The following is a 17,603-nucleotide window of genomic DNA, read 5'->3' on the forward strand; positions in this document are numbered from 1 at the left end:
CTTCAAAAGAATGACAGAACTCAATGATTGCGAGCATATTATAGAGTGTGTGTGTTAACATCTTAGTTAAAGTGTGTATGCCACATGTTATTGGAAGTTTTAAAAAAAGACCATGTTATTTCCAAGAACACCATCACTTTTATATAAATAGCCCCAGTGCATATTTAGGTTGGTTTCTGCTAAATCATGTGCATGTGTCAACACATACTGCATAAAATTCAAGAAGGTCTAGTTTTAGACTCCTGCTGGCTGAGTGACTTTTAAAAGGATTATGAACACCCTGAAATCACATATAAATTCAATATTAATGATATACTCAAACCTGTCAAGACCTTTATTGCCAGCTGTATATTAGAATTACATTATTATTGATTCAACAGGATGTGCTTTTTTTGAAGACAATGGAGTATTCCTATATGTTTTAAACCACTAAGTGCAGTGAGTGCCAAGAGGGTTTAGCTTCTCTTTCTATATTACTTCTCATCATTCCTGACAACGGCTCTTAGCTGTTGTAAAATAAGTGTGAAGTACGGCCTCTCACGACTTACTGCTTCATTATGCAGTCAGTTATGATTTCATTTACAACGGTCTTGCTTGAACTGTGGGAATAAAGACACTAAAAAAATCCTCCTAGCCTCTTCCGGAGTGGGAGTACAATGGGAATCCAGATCTCGTTGGCTACCGGGTCCAGTACTCTAAAGCCGGGTCTAAAGGGGGAGTTCTCTCCCATGTCATCATGGACCGGCTGGAGAGGGAGTTCACTATCGAGGACCTGGAGGAGTGGATGGAGTACGAGGTCAGAGTTCAGGCCATCAATGGTATCGGCTCTGGGCCCTGGAGCCAGCCAGTCCACGGCAGGACGCGGGAGTCTGGTGAGGAAGGAAATATATGCTTACACATGACACACACATACGAGCACATGTGCTTGATCTGTGCTAAGCTTTGTCCTTTACCTTTGACTGTAGTACCCTCCAGTGGCCCCACCAACGTGTCAGCTTTCGCCACCACCTCCAGCAGCATCCTGGTGCGGTGGGGGGAAGTCCCAGAGACAGACCGTAATGGACTCATTCTGGGGTACAAGGTCAGCGATCAACAGCATTCATCTGAATTATATTTCAGACCAATATGTAATCAGAGCATCAATATTTAGCAAAGTTAAGTTGGAACTAGAGTAAAAACATATCTTCCTGTTCCTCATCACCTGAATAAATCCTCTAACTGTATGAACCTCCCTGTGTATTTCAGGTGGTGTATAAGGAGAAGGACTCAGACACAGCTCCCAATTTCTGGGAGGTGGAGGGCAACACCACTCACAGTGTCCAGCTGAGCACCCTGGGAAAATACGTCCTGTTTGAGATCCAGGTGCTAGCCTTCACACGGATAGGAGACGGAAGGAGCAGCTCGCCGTACATCTTAGAACGGACCCTGGATGATGGTAAACACAACCACCCTATTTGATCTTGTTGGTAACAAAAACAAAAAGACTAATGTATCACTCTGCTTATAATTTCCTGATTTGCTAATCACATAATGAATATTGTATTTAAATGTAGCCTAAATCCCAAATGTAATAGGACTTGATGATTTCCCTTTAACTTACTTATTTAATCAGTAGAATCGTCACATCTAATACTCTTGCCTGATTTGTCATTTGGGTAATGTTGCGTGTGATAGTCCCTGGCCCTCCAGTTGGCATTCTCTTCCCAGAAGTCAGAACCTCCTCAGTCAGGCTCATCTGGCAGCCTCCTGCACAGCCCAACGGCATTATCCTGGGTGAGTCTGCAGCACACAGACTTTCACATATGTGCTTAGAGGGAAGCTATTTTGCTTGTCTGCTATTCCATTTCTGTGCTGCCAATTTGTTTTATTTGCTCAAGTGTCCTTCCTGCATGACTTTATATTGATATGATTTCGTCCTTCAGCCTATCAGATCACATACAGAAGAAACTCTTCGAGTAGCAGTGCTGCCACAGTAGACGTGCTGAGCCCCAGCGCGCGGCAGTACACAGCGTCCGGACTGAAACCAGAAGCAGTTTATGTATACCGTCTCACCGCTCAAACACGAAAGGGTTGGGGTGAGGCCGCTGAAGCTCTGGTGGTCACAACAGAGAAGAGAGGTATGTGAAAAATACTAAAACTATTTGAATGAATCGCCTCTAAATATGAAGGATTGTTTGACTTGGGGTAGTATAAATAACTTATCTAGAGTCTGTGCATTACTACAGTAGATGGCAGTCAGCCAGTTTTAGAAATTGACTATGAATAAGTAACTCACTATCCCTTTAAGTTTTAAAGTGATCATGAATGTGTGTGTGTGTGTGTGTGTGCCCTTCAGCACGACCCCAACCCACAAGCCGTCCCGTAGTGCCTCAAGAGGAAGTGCAGGCTCGCAGAGTACTGTTGTCATGGGAACCTGGCAGCGACGGACTTTCCCCGGTTCGCTACTACACAGTTCAGTACAGAGAGCTGCCCGACAGCAACTGGACTGTCCACTCTGCATCAGTCAGCCACGAGACAAACTCATACATAGTGGACAGGTTAGTCCACTTATATTCCCCCTCAGCATCAGCCATTTTTATTTCTCAGTCAGAAAAAAGAATGAGTAAGGCAGAACACGCTGTACATGATGTACACATACCACTCTTCTTCTTTCTCTTAAGGTTAAAGCCTTTCACTTCATACCAGTTCCGTGTGAAAGCCACCAATGACATTGGAGACAGTGAATACAGCCAGGAGAGTGAGGCCATCACTACACTACAGGATGGTAAGATCTGAAGACTGGCCCGATCATGCAGCACATTCATTAGTTTTCGACTTTCTGTTCGGTTGTGCAAAAACACTTTTATATTTGTATGAACATGACTTTACATCAGTGTTTTGACTTTGGATTTTCACAGAAAATGCTTTACGTCAACACTGCGTGTGTTTACTCTCAAGCTGTTCTCCAGCAGACTGTTTGAATTATATATCACTCTGCTCAGCTGTGTTGATTTGCCAACACAAATTCTCTTTTTTTCCCACCCTTATTTTTTTTGTAGCCCCAGATAAACCCCCAACGATCCTGTCTGTTACACCTCACACCACCACGTCCGTACTTGTTCGTTGGCAGGTATGCAGTTGAATTACTTGGCACTGTGTTTTGAGAATGGATCAATGTTTGAACGTTTTGGTTACTAAGCAGACCTCTTCTCTTTGCAGCCTCCTACTGAGGATCATATAAACGGAGTCCTGTTGGGCTTCAGAGTCAGGTTCCGGGAGTTACACTATGACCGGATACGCAGCTTCACTGTCCGCACTGTTAACAGTCCTTCCGCCAAATGGGCTGATCTCGCTGGTGAGTTCACTTCTTCCCTGCTTATCCATCGATTACTGCTGCTTATATACTAAAAGTTGTGCTACCTGGAGTCTCAAATGCACTTAATATTACATCCAAGTATTGATTTGATGTTATCATTCAGGCCTGTGGTGTGTTTAGACGTATAAGTCATATAATATTGCTACCCAATCCTGTGATCCAACCTCGTTTTTCTCAAAAACTCCCATCCTCTATCCAAACTCTAGCTCCTTACAGCATCAGGAACTTAAGTGAATCCTCGCTCACCCAATATGAACTGGATAGTAAGTCTTGTTTCTCCCTTTATGTATTTCTTCCATCATTCTCCATCTGCTTGTGTGTCATCTCGTACATAAAAATGTGTCATTTGTGTAATAATTTACAGCAACTGCCTATTTTTCCCGTACTCCCACTCAGCTGTATCCGCTAAGGGGCGGCTGCTGATCCTCTCCAAGATGCCCTATCATTATATCAGTGTGTTTTCTTTCTTTTAATTTGATGACATATTTTCCATTTGTCCCCACAACAACCCCATCTTTATAACACGTTGCCGTACAAACCCCCCCTTTTTGGGGGAATTTGAGATGTTGTCTTGCCACGGGCTTCACTAAGACTGTCTCTCTCTAGAGTAACTTCTTTTTTTATTATTTTATGTTAACTCTTACATTAAAAAGCTGCAATGGGTTCGTTTTTCTTTCAGATCTGAGTAAACACAAGCGCTACGAGATCCGTCTCAGTGTGTATAACGCTGTGGGGGAGGGTCCCAGCAGTTCACCGCAAGAAGTGTTTGTTGGAGAGGCCGGTATGTTTCATCTCTCGCCGTGTGTGCTAATTAACTTTTAATCTGTATTTCTTGAACAAAGTCATAGAATAAATTTGTTTTACACTTTGCTCCATTCTAGTCCCAACATCCCCTCCCCAAAATGTGGTGATCCAATCCTCAACAGCCACACAGCTGGATGTCACATGGGACCCTCCTCCTCTGGATGCTCAGAATGGGGACATACAGGGTTACAAGGTATCGATAACTTGTCTTTTTCTCCTGTGTTACTGCAAAATCAGCCAAAGTTACATCATGCCTGTTTCATTTTTTATATTTTCCCCGAAAAATTCTGAATTCTTCTTTTTGTTTGTAGATCTATTTCTGGGAGTTTCAGCTTCAGAATGAGACGGAGCGCCTGCGTACGCTGTTCCTGCCGGAGCTCGGGGTGAAGCTTAAAAACCTGACAGGTTACACCACCTACATGATCAGTGTGGCAGCTTTCAATGCTGCAGGGGATGGGCCCCGCTCCCTGCCCACCAGAGGGCGCACTCAGCAAGCAGGTGAGCCGCAATAAATCCAGATGCGGTTGAGGAGATTACATTGATTGTTCAAAAAGCAAATGCAATTTTTCATGCAGCTAAGCCCTGATGCCAACACCAAGTGTCATATCACAGCTCTTTATATCGTTCAAAGCCTCTGCCTTTCCACTGTCTGTCTAACTCTGTCGTCTGCACAATGATACTCCTTCTCAGCATTTAACCATATTGTATATGCTGCTACAAGGTCGGTTTTCTTCTTTAGTCACAAAGTGTGCCGACAAAAGGAAAGATAATGACTACTTTATTTTTGAGTCACTGTGTTACACATAACTGGAATAAGGTTACAGAAAGCAAGACCCACTCACCAAAAACTAAGAGTTTAGTTTGTTCCTGTGAGATATAGCATAAGAGATCAGCTTCTTCTTGGCCCCTTTATCCAGGACAAGCCACGAGGGTGGAAGCCTAATGACAGCGGAGGAGCAATGAATATAGAGTGCGGGGGACACATGTAGATTAGTTTTTTGGCAGCAACTGCACAAATTTGTCTGTGTTTACCAGCCAGTGAGAGTCCCTCCTCTGCGGCTTCAGCACAAAAATGGTTTACAGTATACATTTCTCTTGTCTTTTCCGCCCCCTTGAAGGCTGTGACATTGGCGAGGGCTACAAAGTGCTGAGAACTTTAAAAACACACGCAGGAATTTTCGCTCCCTGCGCCACAGGGTACTGGGAAGTGAGCCAACACAAGCTTTTGTGAATTATATGCAGAATTGTGCCGAAATCCTGACTCTTAGCTTGATCTGGGTTGGTTCAGCAGGCAACATTCTCACAGCTCCCTTTCAAGGTCGCAGAATGATTGTGCACTATTGTTGACTTTTAGTTACTCATTTGCTAAAATAGCAATACGCTTTCTTTCTTTTCTTGGATTTATCTGAACTGTTTGCCACAGTACCTGTTTTTACAGACACAAAACATAATGTTATTCTTGATCTGACAAAGAACAATGAACAATGAAATCCCTCCCATTTTTAATCTCATAGTATTTCAGTGTATTGTCAGCTAGCATGACAGGTTTTGTTTTCTGTATCAGATTGCCTGCTGCAGACTTGAATTTCCCTGTTGTACTTGCCAACATGTACTTTTGTCGCGAGTGAAATTTACCCAAATGGCTTGACAGGTTGAAGCAAACAGGAAAGTAACTCCTATTGAAAATGAACAAAATGTTTCTTGACATGTGTGAAAACTCAGATACCCTTCTTACTGTTGCAGCAAAAAAAAGCAATAACTAGAAAATGTCTCAAAGCGGATATCCCTTCTCTTGACAACTGGTACGATAAAATCCATGAAATCTATGTTATGGAAAGAATCACCTTCTCAATGAGGCTTCAGGAAAACACATTCCAAGAAATATGGAAAAATATGGAAAAAGTGGAGAATTTACATATCCCAAAGACGACCATCCCTTGTTTGACTGTTTCTATACACCAATTGAATGTATATGTATAGATATGTATGTATGGTCACATGTATGTGTATTGAATGTATGTTGAGATGTATGCATGTACATGTGTAGACATTTGCTATTTCAAACAACCCCTGTGTACTTTTTCGTTTTTATTTTACTTTGATTAATTTTGTTTGCTATTTCATTTGTCACTTTCGTGTCTCTAAAAATATATGATTTGAACAACTGTACTTGTACTATAATGTGACCCCAAATAAATAAAGAATAAAAAAAAAAGAAAACTCAGATACCCACTAAGGAGGACTGTCAAGAATCAATGACGTAAAGATTCCAAATTCTTCTTGATCTATGACAGTTTATGCACCATTCACATCATTTTAACACTGAAAATGTACAAATATTGTCATTGATATATTCTCTAAAGTGGCATATTCAGCAGTTTGAGAGCTGAGTATGCAGTGTATGCATTGTTTTGTCTCTGCACCGTGAATTGATCCAACTGTCATCACCTCCCTTTCTATATCAAAAGCACCGAGTGTTCCCAGCTTCATCCACTTCAGTGAGTTGACCACCACTTCGGTCAACGTGTCCTGGGGAGAGCCCAAGCAGGCCAACGGCATCATCGAAGGCTACCGGCTGGTTTATGAGCCCTGCACTCCAGTGGATGGTGAGAAACTCTGCCTGTAGCCTAATAACTCTGCTCCGTCTCGACATCCCTCAGCTGGCTTTCTCAGAATGTGATTTACCGTCTATTGCCTAGTTACCATATTCGTTTTAACTCACGCTGCTTAAGCTCATGCTCTAATCTGTTGCAGGTGAGTGCAGGCCCTGCAGTAACATATAGTATATATATGGCATGGGTGATAAAATAAGTTTGAATGATCTGGTGAGACTATGCACAGCTTCCTCTCTCGCTGAAAGGAACATGGCTAATAGCTGGCTAAGTGTCGTTGCCTGGACCAGATCGTCAAGTAATTGGGAGCAGAGGTGGAATGCTGAGCTGAGGCCGCTACGGTCCCTCGGCTATCCGCTAATGGACCCAGAGCAAACCGAACATTGCAGTTAAAACAGGGAATATCAATTGGTCTATTATAAAAAAGGTCCCGGTGTCTCTTCCTATCAGGATATCTAGAAAGCTGCCGGATAATATGCAAATATATGCATGTCTCTGATAGTCTGCGAGTCCGGTGTACAGTTGTGAATGTGTCTGTATGTCTTGTTTGTATGCAAAATGCTATGCTATTTGTCGCTTGTAGAACGCAGTATCTAGAGTCTTAGTGTTTCCTGTACAGACTCCTCTCCTCGCACTCCAGGTGTCAGTAAGATTGTGACAGTAGATGTGAAGGGCAGCGCTCCCTTGTGGATGAAGATCAAAGACCTTGCCGATGGCGTCACGTATAACTATCGCATCCGAGCCAAAACACTCACTTATGGTCCGGAGGTGGAGGCCAACATCACGACTGGACCTGGAGAAGGTGGGACTCTCTCTAAATATGAGATATTTCTGCCCATAATATGTTTTGAGCGCTTGCTTCTCTCTCATGTATCCCATTTTTTTTCTAACAATCCACCACTTTTGTCTTCCCAAGGAGCCCCAGGCCCTCCAGGAGAACCCTTTATTTCTCGGTATGGCACCGCCCTCACCTTGCATTGGACCAGTGGGGATCAGGGCCGTGCACCAATCACACGTTACGTCATTGAGGCCAGACCCTCCGGTGAGCCTCATACATTAAAAACGGTCTGCTGTTCCAAAAAACTCAACTACAGTTCCTTTTTCATATCATTTCTTATCTTGCTTTTAGATGAAGGATTGTGGGATATCCTTATCAAAGACATCCCTAAGGAAGTGACATCCTACACTCTTAACCTGGATATGCTGCGAGAAGGGGTCACCTATGACTTTCGAGTAATTGCAGTCAACGACTATGGCTACGGATCACCCAGTGCCCCCTCCCCCTCTATATCAGGTATTTTTAAATCAGAACAATAATCCCAAAATGTGTTAACATAACAATACTTGTTGATTGTATACTTATTAATCCTTCTTATTATGTATTCAGCCCAGAAAGTGTCTCCGTTCTATGAGGAGTGGTGGTTCTTGGTGGTGATCGCCCTGGTGGGTCTCATCTTCATCCTCCTCCTTGTTTTCATCCTCGTCATCCGAGGCCAGAGTAAAAAATACACGAAAAAAACTGATTCAGGTAGGAAACTCAAGAAAATGTGCTTTTCAAGTCTTTGTTTTTCTGTCTGCTTCTTTAACCTAAGCTATTGACTGGAATTTGTCTAACCCTTAGACAGCTCAGCTGAGAATTACATTTTAACGATTGCACATCCATAGTCTATTATAGAAAATGGGACTGAAGGCTCTGACAATTAGATGAATTACCAAGGTTTTCTTAACATTGTTTGGCTGACAGGGGAAAGATGGGAGTAAAGGTTACCGGTAAAACAGCTGACATAGGCAGGTGAATAAACATTATTGTTCATGTTTAACTGCACAAGGATCAATACTGAGATAAATGGCTTGGCAGCGGCCTAATGCTCAGGTCATTAGTCAGACTGAGAGTAATTACATAACTACAGCACTAGGCTCTCCCAACACTGCATCAAGGAGCCAATTTTCATGATTTTGAATTACCCCAGGCGACATTGCTGCTCCCATAAACTCTTTATCAGAGTGCAAACACAAAAACACATTGGGAAAGTGAATCAATTATACAGGTAGTAGACTTATTGTTAACACTTCACATTATGGTTGGTGGCAAATGAATCACAGTGAGGGCATCCGGGGATAATCGGTCACATGCTGCATGAAGCTGCTAGTAATGATGAGGGGTGAGATGGGAAGGCGAGACATTTGGGGGGGAGAGAAAAGGGTCCGGTCAAGCCTTCCTAAAGCCTCGTCCCAGAGACGTTTAAGCTCGGTCAGCATTTAGCATGGTGCCAGCGTTACCAGGGTCAGTAAACAGGGCTTGGCGAGACCAGTTCAGACAAGCACCACGTTTGTGCGGGGACACAAAGAGGGCTTCTTAACCCCTAAACCCCTCCCCAATTTTCTCAGCCATGAAGCTCATCTGTTTGTTTTAATAGAGGCCATGACCTGACACTTGGTTAACTGACTGTCAAAAGGCACTATTCAATTGTTTTGTGCATGTTAATGTGGAGGATGTGTTGAATACAATGTTAAAACGATATGCAGTAGTTCAATAGTTTATTTGGCTTAATTTTGTACTTAAATAATCTTGAAGAATGATTGTATTTTTGACTGAAGATCACAAATCACTCATTTAACTCCACAACCCACACAGTGTCGTCCTCATACCCCTGTCCAGGCAACCACTCCAACTGCACGGCTCTGCCTCTGACCCACGGAGAGATGGTGCGTCTGGACGAGGGGCGCTTCCCCACCCTGGAGCTCAACAACAGACGCCTCTCTGTGAAGAACTCCTTTTGCCGCAAGAACGGCATCTACACACGGTCAGTTCCACAACTTTAACATGTTGTTAGCTAAGTTTCGCCTGAGTTTTGTCTGCCAATGCAGTCTTACATAAGTGTTATTTATGATACAGGCAGCAATCAATATTGCAGTTATCCCTCACGATAATCTGCCAGTCTAGAAAGAACAAACCGCGCCTCAAGGAGCCCAGCTGCTGATTGAGCCTGCTTCTGCTCCCCTAGTTGACATTCAGTGGTTGTGTGAAGCACACATTTATAAGGGGACAGCACAATAACAGCTAATTAGCATTCATGAGCTTCTGCATTGCTCTTTGTCTGTCCATCACAGCTTTAGACAAAGAGTCCTTATGGGTCAGAGCCGGCCATTTTCTTCTGGCCCCCAGCCCAGAGTTTCTTTCGGATGCAGTGCTGTGAGAGCTGTCTCAACACAAAGTACAACACTTGTATGAGAACATGTCCTTCTACCCGACAGCAGGACTTTGGCAGGCTGTCTCTTTGGTAATGTTTAGGTAAATATTAGATAAGAGGAATTTCACAAACTCTGCTGCATTGAGGCAAAGGGAATGTGTAGAGACATGGGTAGCACATAATTGGTGACTGGGTGGATGGTCACGTGTTGGGTTGGGGGATGTGGGAGTCCAGAGTCTGCTTCCTTTCAAAGCCAAAAAAGAAAAAGATGTTGGTTTTCTCACATTATGTTGGAATGTGCAAGAAGGGGTGCACTAAAGGCAGGGGAATCTGTGCTTTTTTTTTTTACTTGACCCGACCCACAAGTCCAAGAAGGGGATCAAAGAGTCTTGAGTTTCTACATCTCTTTTGAAGAGCTCCAATATGCTACCGTACTCTCTGCTAATGATCTGTGGACTGAGGAGGAACAGTGGGAGGGCTCCCTGCGGGATATTTGAAAGGGTGAGGGGAAGACGGATGAATTAGACAGATAAGGCAATGGGAGAAATACAGTGCTCCTAAATAATTCATAGCTCACTTGCAGCATTTTGGAGTGTGATCACTGGCAGGATCCACGGCCCCTCCCTTACACTCACATGGCCGGATGTCTGAATCTCACTCATCTGACTCCCAAGTAGATCTTTTTTTTTTTGTTCACAGTCCGCCCCCTCATGTCATCCTCTTTAACCCAGAGGAGATATCTCTGTTGTGTCAACCCTTTCATGGCCGTTGTGATGTTGTGTCTTCCTAAGCTTCCTGTTGTTGGCATTCCCAGTGATTTAGCTCCCGCTTATATCTCAGTACATATTTAATTTTTTTTGAGAGGTCGTCAAGGTTGTCTGCTGTTTTCCTTAACCCTTTCACGCATTGAGGCTACTACAGTGGAGCATAACACTTGACATCACAGTGGTGTGAGTGTTTCTTTTCTCGCTCCCACACACAAGGCTTTCCATTTCAGATCATTTAAATACATGCCATTCCTACTTTATATAATTCTTCAGTCGATTTCAGAAAACCAACTGAGCAATCTCTTTCCCTAATGCTGTGTTAGCCTGAGATATATACTGAGCCCACTGATGTGGGTCAGTGATGTGAGGGTAGGGGTCCAGTTTCTGCCCTCTGATCATTCAATTCAATCCCAGCAGACTTTGAACACAGCAGCACTCATTACAGCAGAAGAAGAAAAATAATTGCCTGCACAGATGTTTCTTACTGCTTCACTTTATGGACTTAATGACTGGAGATAAAAGAAACCAGGAATCCTTTACTTGACCTGCCCTCATAAAAAAACTCAGCGCAATGCAGCTTTTCTGCAAGAGGTCTTAATCTCTGACTGTACAGCAATTCAGCTATAATCACCTCAAAGAATCCTTTCATGAAGATGCTCAAATGTTTTCCTAAAGGATCCTGTTTGTGCATCTCATGATGGTTGTGGTGAGCTGAAGTCAAGCAGAACTCAGCCCAAATGCCTCTCTGACATTTTGCCACAACCAGAAGGAAATGGAATAGAATAGAACCAATTATAATATCCACCCCGCTTTGTGTAACAGTGGCTTTCAGGAATGCAGAAATAGCCCATTCTGTGTTTGTCTGATCCAAGCTATAATTTTTGCTGAATCTCTGCATGTTGATCCCACTGAATTCCCCATGGGATGTGAAGCTTCTGTAAAACAATGTTGCTGGCTAACATAAATCATCCCAGTTAAATGAATGACATGGTGTTTTAAGTTTACTCAAATGTTTCCTCTAAAAAGAGAGCCATTTGACTTTCCCAGAGGGACATCTTTCTTCAGTTCTCTCTCAGTTGTGCTTTCTGTCTCTCACACACACTCTCTGTCTCATTGTTTCTATTGGTCCAGGTCTCCACCAAGACCCAGCCCTGGAAGCCTGCACTACTCAGATGAGGATGTCAGCACTAAGTACAATGACCTGATCCCTGCAGAGAGCAGCAGTCTGACCGAGAAGCCCTCTGAGATATCTGACTCTCAGGTAAGCACTGTGACCCTGGCTTACAGCCCATGTCTACTTCTTGTCTGGAATAGGAAATGTATTTAAATTACAAAGTCAAATTCAACTGTTTGAATTTTAAATTGAAATGACCAAACCCTCCAGGGTCATAACCTTTCCAAACTCAAAAAGTACTTTTCTTATTTAGTGTTCTACTTTTGTGCCATTCAAGTTCCATCTTAGTTATAACCTCCAATCTTTTTTGATATAATTACTGCTTTTCTAGATGCTAGATGACTAATTATTAGGCATAATTTTTGCAAATCACCAGCAAGACATTTGCCTCGGGTAGATAACCTCGAAATTAAATATCCTCCGTTAGTCATGGCTGAGATATTTGGATCTGCCTTTTAATACTTATTTCTCCCATGGGAAGGAAGTACAGGCCCAATTCTCATGTCTCATGTGTCTTGAAATCTCGTCACAACTAATTAATTTCCCTAACAGGAAATGCTGTATTAATCTGGGCTTCTGGCTCTCAGCTCATCATGTGATGATCCGAAAAGCTCAGTGTGTTTGTGTTTGTGTTGAAATAGGGAGGTCCAGTTAAAGGACAGGGGGGGTTAGAAGTGATGATACAAAGCCAGAGAAGCCGATAGCAGCAGATTGTGAACATCTGTCGGCCCACACCCCTGTGTCTCCCTAGCCAATTTATCTGGTACCTGCACAGTCAAAACATTGTTCACCCCGGTTTGAACAAACACTGCTCTCCTGGGAGACACAAACTACTGTTATTCTTTTCCTCCACAAAGCCTCCCACTGTTTACCTGCCACTTGTGCAAATAAATGGTGCTTTAACATCTGTTAAGCTGCAGTATCTCACCAGAGCAGTAGATAGGCAGGCACTTGTCAGGCACACACATTTACCAAGTCTGAAAAGTTTGCTGTGAGATTAAGTTGCTCTTTTTTCTGGTTAACCGTTTGTGTTCTCTGCAAGGTCAGTGTGCTGAAACAGTGACAGAATCCTCCCACACAAACAGTTTGTAACTAAGAACACTGTAAACATTGTCTCTGTCCAATTCCAGGACACTCTTGTGCACGCTTATCACTTCTGTGCTCCACAGAGGTATGGGTGAGCTCCTCAATGTGTTGTGATCATTAGGGTTACACATGCATTGATAGATTTCCAGTTGTCTCTCAGTAGATATATAGTACTCTGTTTTGGCCCAGTAGTGTGCAGTTTGAGAGTTTGGGTGCTGTATTAGAATTAGCTTTGATTTGAGTGCATAGAAATGTAGCTGTGTTTTTAGTAAACATAGCAAACAGTTTAATAATTTCAGTCTTATACTGTTTTCTCTGATTGGCTCACAGGGCAGTGACAGCGAATATGAGATGGATCAAAGTCGGCAGAAGACCCACTCTTTTGTCAACCACTACATCAGCGACCCCACCTACTACAACTCATGGCGACGACAGCCGAAGGGCGTCTCTCGTCCGCCAGCATACGGCTACTCCCAGCCCGAGCCCCTCGTCGAGCAGGAGTCACGACAGCATCCACCCCCCGTGCCCCCGCTGCCACCTCTCCTCCCCCCAAGCGCCCCCTCCCCACAGCCCCAGTGCCAGGGCCAGGGCACTCTGTTCAGGTCTAAGGGTAGCCGGACTCCCACCCCCTCCCTGCTGTCCTCCGACCCCCCCAGCCAGCACAGCACCCTCTACCGGCCCCCCAGCAGCCTGGGCTGTGCCGCTCAGGCACCTACCGCGGGCTTCTCCTCTTTTGTTTGACACACAGCTCTCACTCCAATAACAACAAGACCTTGAGGACGAGTCTTTGATTTTGTTGTTGTTGGTTTGTTTGTATTTTGCTCTTTTTCTCTCTTTTTTCTGTCTATTTGGCAGAGTTGTTGCTCAATATTACGCATTGCAGGCATCTTGAATAGCGTTTTCTCCTCTGTGAAGAGTGTGTGTATGATTGTGTGTAGCGCGTATGATTGGTAAGTCCATGTGATTATGTATTTTATGAAAGACAATCATTTGAACATTTTTATGCGTTGCTTAAGTACATTCATGTGAAGGGTCAACCATGTAAACAAGGGAGAACAGAACCTGAGGTTCTGAAAAAAGTAAAAACCTTGTTTTAAAAACACTGTATTAATGTTTAATATGAGAGCTTTATAGAAAAAGAACCACCTTAGCATCATATAGAATATGGACCACTTTGTTTGCTTAGACTGGTCAGTGGAAACACGAACTCTGATGGAGTATTATCATGTTTGGACAAAGAATGAGCTGATAGTGAGAAATGGACTCTGACTTTGGAGAGAGGCACTAGTGGTCACTGTGGCCCTCTGACCCTCACTCTGCCTGACCATTGTTGGAACTGCATTATGTGTTTATTATGTGTACATGTCTTATATTGTTTACCAGATATTTATATCATATAGCTTCAAGCTAAACATTTTCCGAACACCACTAGTGACAATGTTATGAATCACATTAAAGCATCATGGCACCTTTATAGTAGTCTGGGGAATGTGTTGATTGTGTGCCAGTACTCTTGTCATTAGATATACAAGCTAAGACAACATTCATAATGTGCATCAGTTTGTTTTTAAGTTATCAAAGAATATGACTGAGGACCAAAAGCACAAATCTTGTTGGTTCAAAAGATTTTATCACCATGAAACATTTTGTTATAGAAGTGCAAGAATAACCATCAGATTACTGACACATATAGAACTGTGACCAAACTGAAAACACTGATTTTGTTTTAATGTGTTTTCTTGACAAAATGACAAAAAACAAGACAACATGAAACTTACAGACAGTAAACATTCAAAGTAAAAAAGCTGATATGATGTATTTGTTAATAAGGCTGGAGAAGAGGGCAGCTTTAGGATATCTTGGTTTATTTAAGAAACTTTATTTAATAATTGACAGCAAAAGTACACAACTATTGTACATGAAATGTATCACAAAGGATCCTGATGTGAAATAATGTGTCCTCAACATGTTACAGTGTAACATGCCATTACTATGACGACAGAAAATGTGTTTTATGCTGACTGTATACATATGTTATGATGGGATGTTTTCTACAACTCTTTTGAATATGATGGTTTACAAAAGTTGAATGGGACATTGCTGTGCCGGAGGAGGACCCTTGGTGTATAAAGTTTGAAAATCGCTCCAAAACACCATCTGTCAAATATCCAATGTTAACATCACTGTATGCATCATGAAGGAACATTATGGACCTATTCATGATAGTTCTAAATAAATTATTCTATTTTGTAACGGCTTTTTCTTTATGGCTCATCTGAATATTTGATAATATAATGCCATGTTATGGAGAATAATATGTACTGGTAAATAAGGCAGGTGACTTCTGACATTGTGTTAAAGCTTTGAAAAACTGTATCAGACCCTGCTGACAACTATTTAAGAGCTGTTTGCATGGTCTGGAAGTCAAAGTGATTAAAGATGAGACATGATCCTACAGAGCTGAAATGACCTGATTCTCTCAGCCACAACAGAGACATAATTAGGATGCATAAGAGCATGATTTACAGGGAAGAATTTGAAGAAGAACCTGATCCGGTGCAAGCATGCTGAAAAGCTGGGGGAGGGTTGGAGTGTGTGCCTGGGTAATCTCCTTATTTCAGGCTGGAAAACATTGATCTTAAGCAAAGCAAAGGACGCTGGAACCAGAGGGTTTTAAGGGAACCAGAGAGTTCCCTAACCAGAGGGTTTTAAGGGAAAATAGAAAGTCAAGTCAAGGATACAGTTTGATAGCGTTGGGATTTTTTTTATTTACCCTCACCGAAAAAAAACCCCCAAAGAATGACAACATAAATGTGCAAAAGCGTATGGAAAATGTATGCAAATTGCTTAACTTCTGTATTATTGAGTGGCATCACAATGAGATAAATCTTAGGTTTTCTCAGACTATTCCCCAGCAAGAAATCAGGAATTCATGTATTTTTTATAGCCCAACTTGTTTCTCCAATAAAACTAAAGCTCAGTTTTAAAAACTAAATATAACATATTGCTTTGTACCAGTTTGAATAATTCTGTTTTGTAACTTTAAATTATGGTAATTCTTCACACTCAATGCCACTCAATTCACTGTGAAGAGGCACACAGAATAATCTTCTGTTCATACACAAAGATGCACAGACAAGGCGTCACATCAACAAATCTGTTACATTTTTACATTTCAGTTCAGTATCTTCTCATGGGAGCGACTTACACAGTGCGTCCTCATTCTGACGACGCTTGTTGGAGTTAATCAGAGCACGATTGCGACACAGCTAACTCAGCCTGACTGCTGTTTTCAAAATGAGGACAAAAAATCATGATGTATGATGGGAAAAGAAATGGGATGTCATAGCTTCTAAAAAGTTTAAGAAGTCCTCTGGTATTATGGCATTACATGCACAAGTCACATATCGCTTAGTATGCAGTCAGTACAGGCTTCTTCACGAAAGTCGGGACAGTAAATGAAATGGAGATTATGCATCATAATCCATTTTGTGAGCATGGGTTGATAATAGGCTTCCCCACTGCCCTCTTCAAGGCACTGGCAGAATTGTGATGTTCATTTTTAACTTACCAGCCGCCTCTGGACCATTGCCATGGTATTTGTCCATAATAAATAGCCACCGCCACCCAAAATGTCATGGGCGGGGTTACAATGCAAAAAGGTTAAAGGACTTGGTCTTTGCTTTCTGATATGCTTTATAGTCTTAACGCTGCAGCATTTTACACTCTCTGCTGTGAAATAACAAAACTGAAAAGATAGACGATGGATCCCCCTACACTGCAGAAAGAAATTGTTCAATCAAGCAGCTCCTTGTCTAATCCTCTGGCATCAACAGCCATACCGAATAGATCCACATCCCCAGACCACATCCACAGACTGCTGGCTTTGGAAATGATTGCCAAACTGATAGTCCTGGAAAGTTAAAAGGGTATGTACAATCTGGGAGGAACGAAAACATCAAAAGGCCAGACAGCTAAAGATTTCCCTGAATGTCCAAAATGCCTCAACTGTGAAAAGACTTTTGGAAAGACTAAACATCAGCATCAGACACATACGTATTAATGGTTGAGGCAAAGGCTGTTACTCCATTGCAAACACCCACTCCTGAACCGAGCTGTCAAAGCTGACAGTGCAATACACAAAGCTGCAACGAAAGAAGACTGTAGCCGTATTGCTCATGCAGCAACACCTATATGCAGCCTTGATGTTTCCTCTGCAGAAGTTCAGATTCCTTCCATGCTGTGTTTATTTCCAACTTTCTTACATTGAAGAAATAAATGATCATGTGCTAAATGAATGTGTTCACCCATAACAGCAGTATCAAGGCTTGGGGAACATATATATATATATATACAGACCAGCTGCATGTGCAGTAAAAGCAGGCTTTTGTTTTTTTCTGATTACCTTTCTTGCCAGATTCAATAACCAGATTTGGAGATCGAGTGACAGAGCCCTCTTATGGGGAAACATATTAAATAAAATAAATGTGTAATGATCATTTGAGTGGATGTCAGCCAAGAAAGTAGTTAAAGTGATTCATTTTATGTCGTGGCTATGTCAACTAATAGTTGAATGCAGCTTGTTCCTGGACAAAAGGCCATTGCAGTCAAATT

The 17,603-nt window shown here is 42.3% G+C and overlaps 1 protein-coding gene and 1 long non-coding RNA gene across 8 annotated transcripts in view; one reads left to right on the forward strand and one right to left on the reverse strand.

Moving 5' to 3' along the window:
- LOC307015360 (protein sidekick-2-like) overlaps window positions 1-15,242 on the forward strand; it is an 86,692-nt gene extending 71,450 nt beyond the window's left edge. For 2 of the 7 annotated variants that reach the window (XM_079643902.1, XM_079643901.1), the window contains exons 26-46: window positions 635-872; window positions 966-1,081; window positions 1,246-1,435; window positions 1,675-1,773; window positions 1,923-2,117; window positions 2,336-2,537; window positions 2,661-2,764; window positions 3,039-3,109; window positions 3,199-3,334; window positions 3,562-3,618; window positions 4,035-4,136; window positions 4,237-4,352; window positions 4,471-4,657; window positions 6,628-6,765; window positions 7,391-7,573; window positions 7,688-7,813; window positions 7,901-8,065; window positions 8,159-8,299; window positions 9,431-9,575; window positions 11,861-11,990; window positions 13,320-15,242. In XM_079643902.1, the coding sequence (XP_079500028.1) occupies window positions 635-872; window positions 966-1,081; window positions 1,246-1,435; window positions 1,675-1,773; window positions 1,923-2,117; window positions 2,336-2,537; window positions 2,661-2,764; window positions 3,039-3,109; window positions 3,199-3,334; window positions 3,562-3,618; window positions 4,035-4,136; window positions 4,237-4,352; window positions 4,471-4,657; window positions 6,628-6,765; window positions 7,391-7,573; window positions 7,688-7,813; window positions 7,901-8,065; window positions 8,159-8,299; window positions 9,431-9,575; window positions 11,861-11,990; window positions 13,320-13,730 (3,252 nt within the window). In that variant the 3' untranslated portion in view covers window positions 13,731-15,242. Of the gene's footprint in view, window positions 1-634; window positions 873-965; window positions 1,082-1,245; window positions 1,436-1,674; window positions 1,774-1,922; window positions 2,118-2,335; window positions 2,538-2,660; window positions 2,765-3,038; window positions 3,110-3,198; window positions 3,335-3,561; window positions 3,619-4,034; window positions 4,137-4,236; window positions 4,353-4,470; window positions 4,658-6,627; window positions 6,766-7,390; window positions 7,574-7,687; window positions 7,814-7,900; window positions 8,066-8,158; window positions 8,300-9,406; window positions 9,576-11,860; window positions 11,991-13,288 lie in introns of all 7 variants that reach the window. The other 5 variants (XM_079643898.1, XM_079643899.1, XM_079643904.1 and 2 more) reach the window with 4 other exon arrangements.
- On the reverse strand, window positions 738-6,127 carry LOC307015363. Its single transcript, XR_013801489.1, has 3 exons — window positions 5,002-6,127; window positions 954-1,069; window positions 738-869 (listed from the first exon to the last, which is right to left on the reverse strand). It is a non-coding gene; the product is annotated as an uncharacterized lncRNA (long non-coding RNA).
- Window positions 15,243-17,603: the final 2,361 nt, after the last annotated feature.

This window comes from Notothenia rossii, assembly GCF_949606895.1.
Source record: "Notothenia rossii genome assembly, chromosome: 8".
NCBI lineage: Eukaryota > Metazoa > Chordata > Actinopteri > Perciformes > Nototheniidae > Notothenia > Notothenia rossii.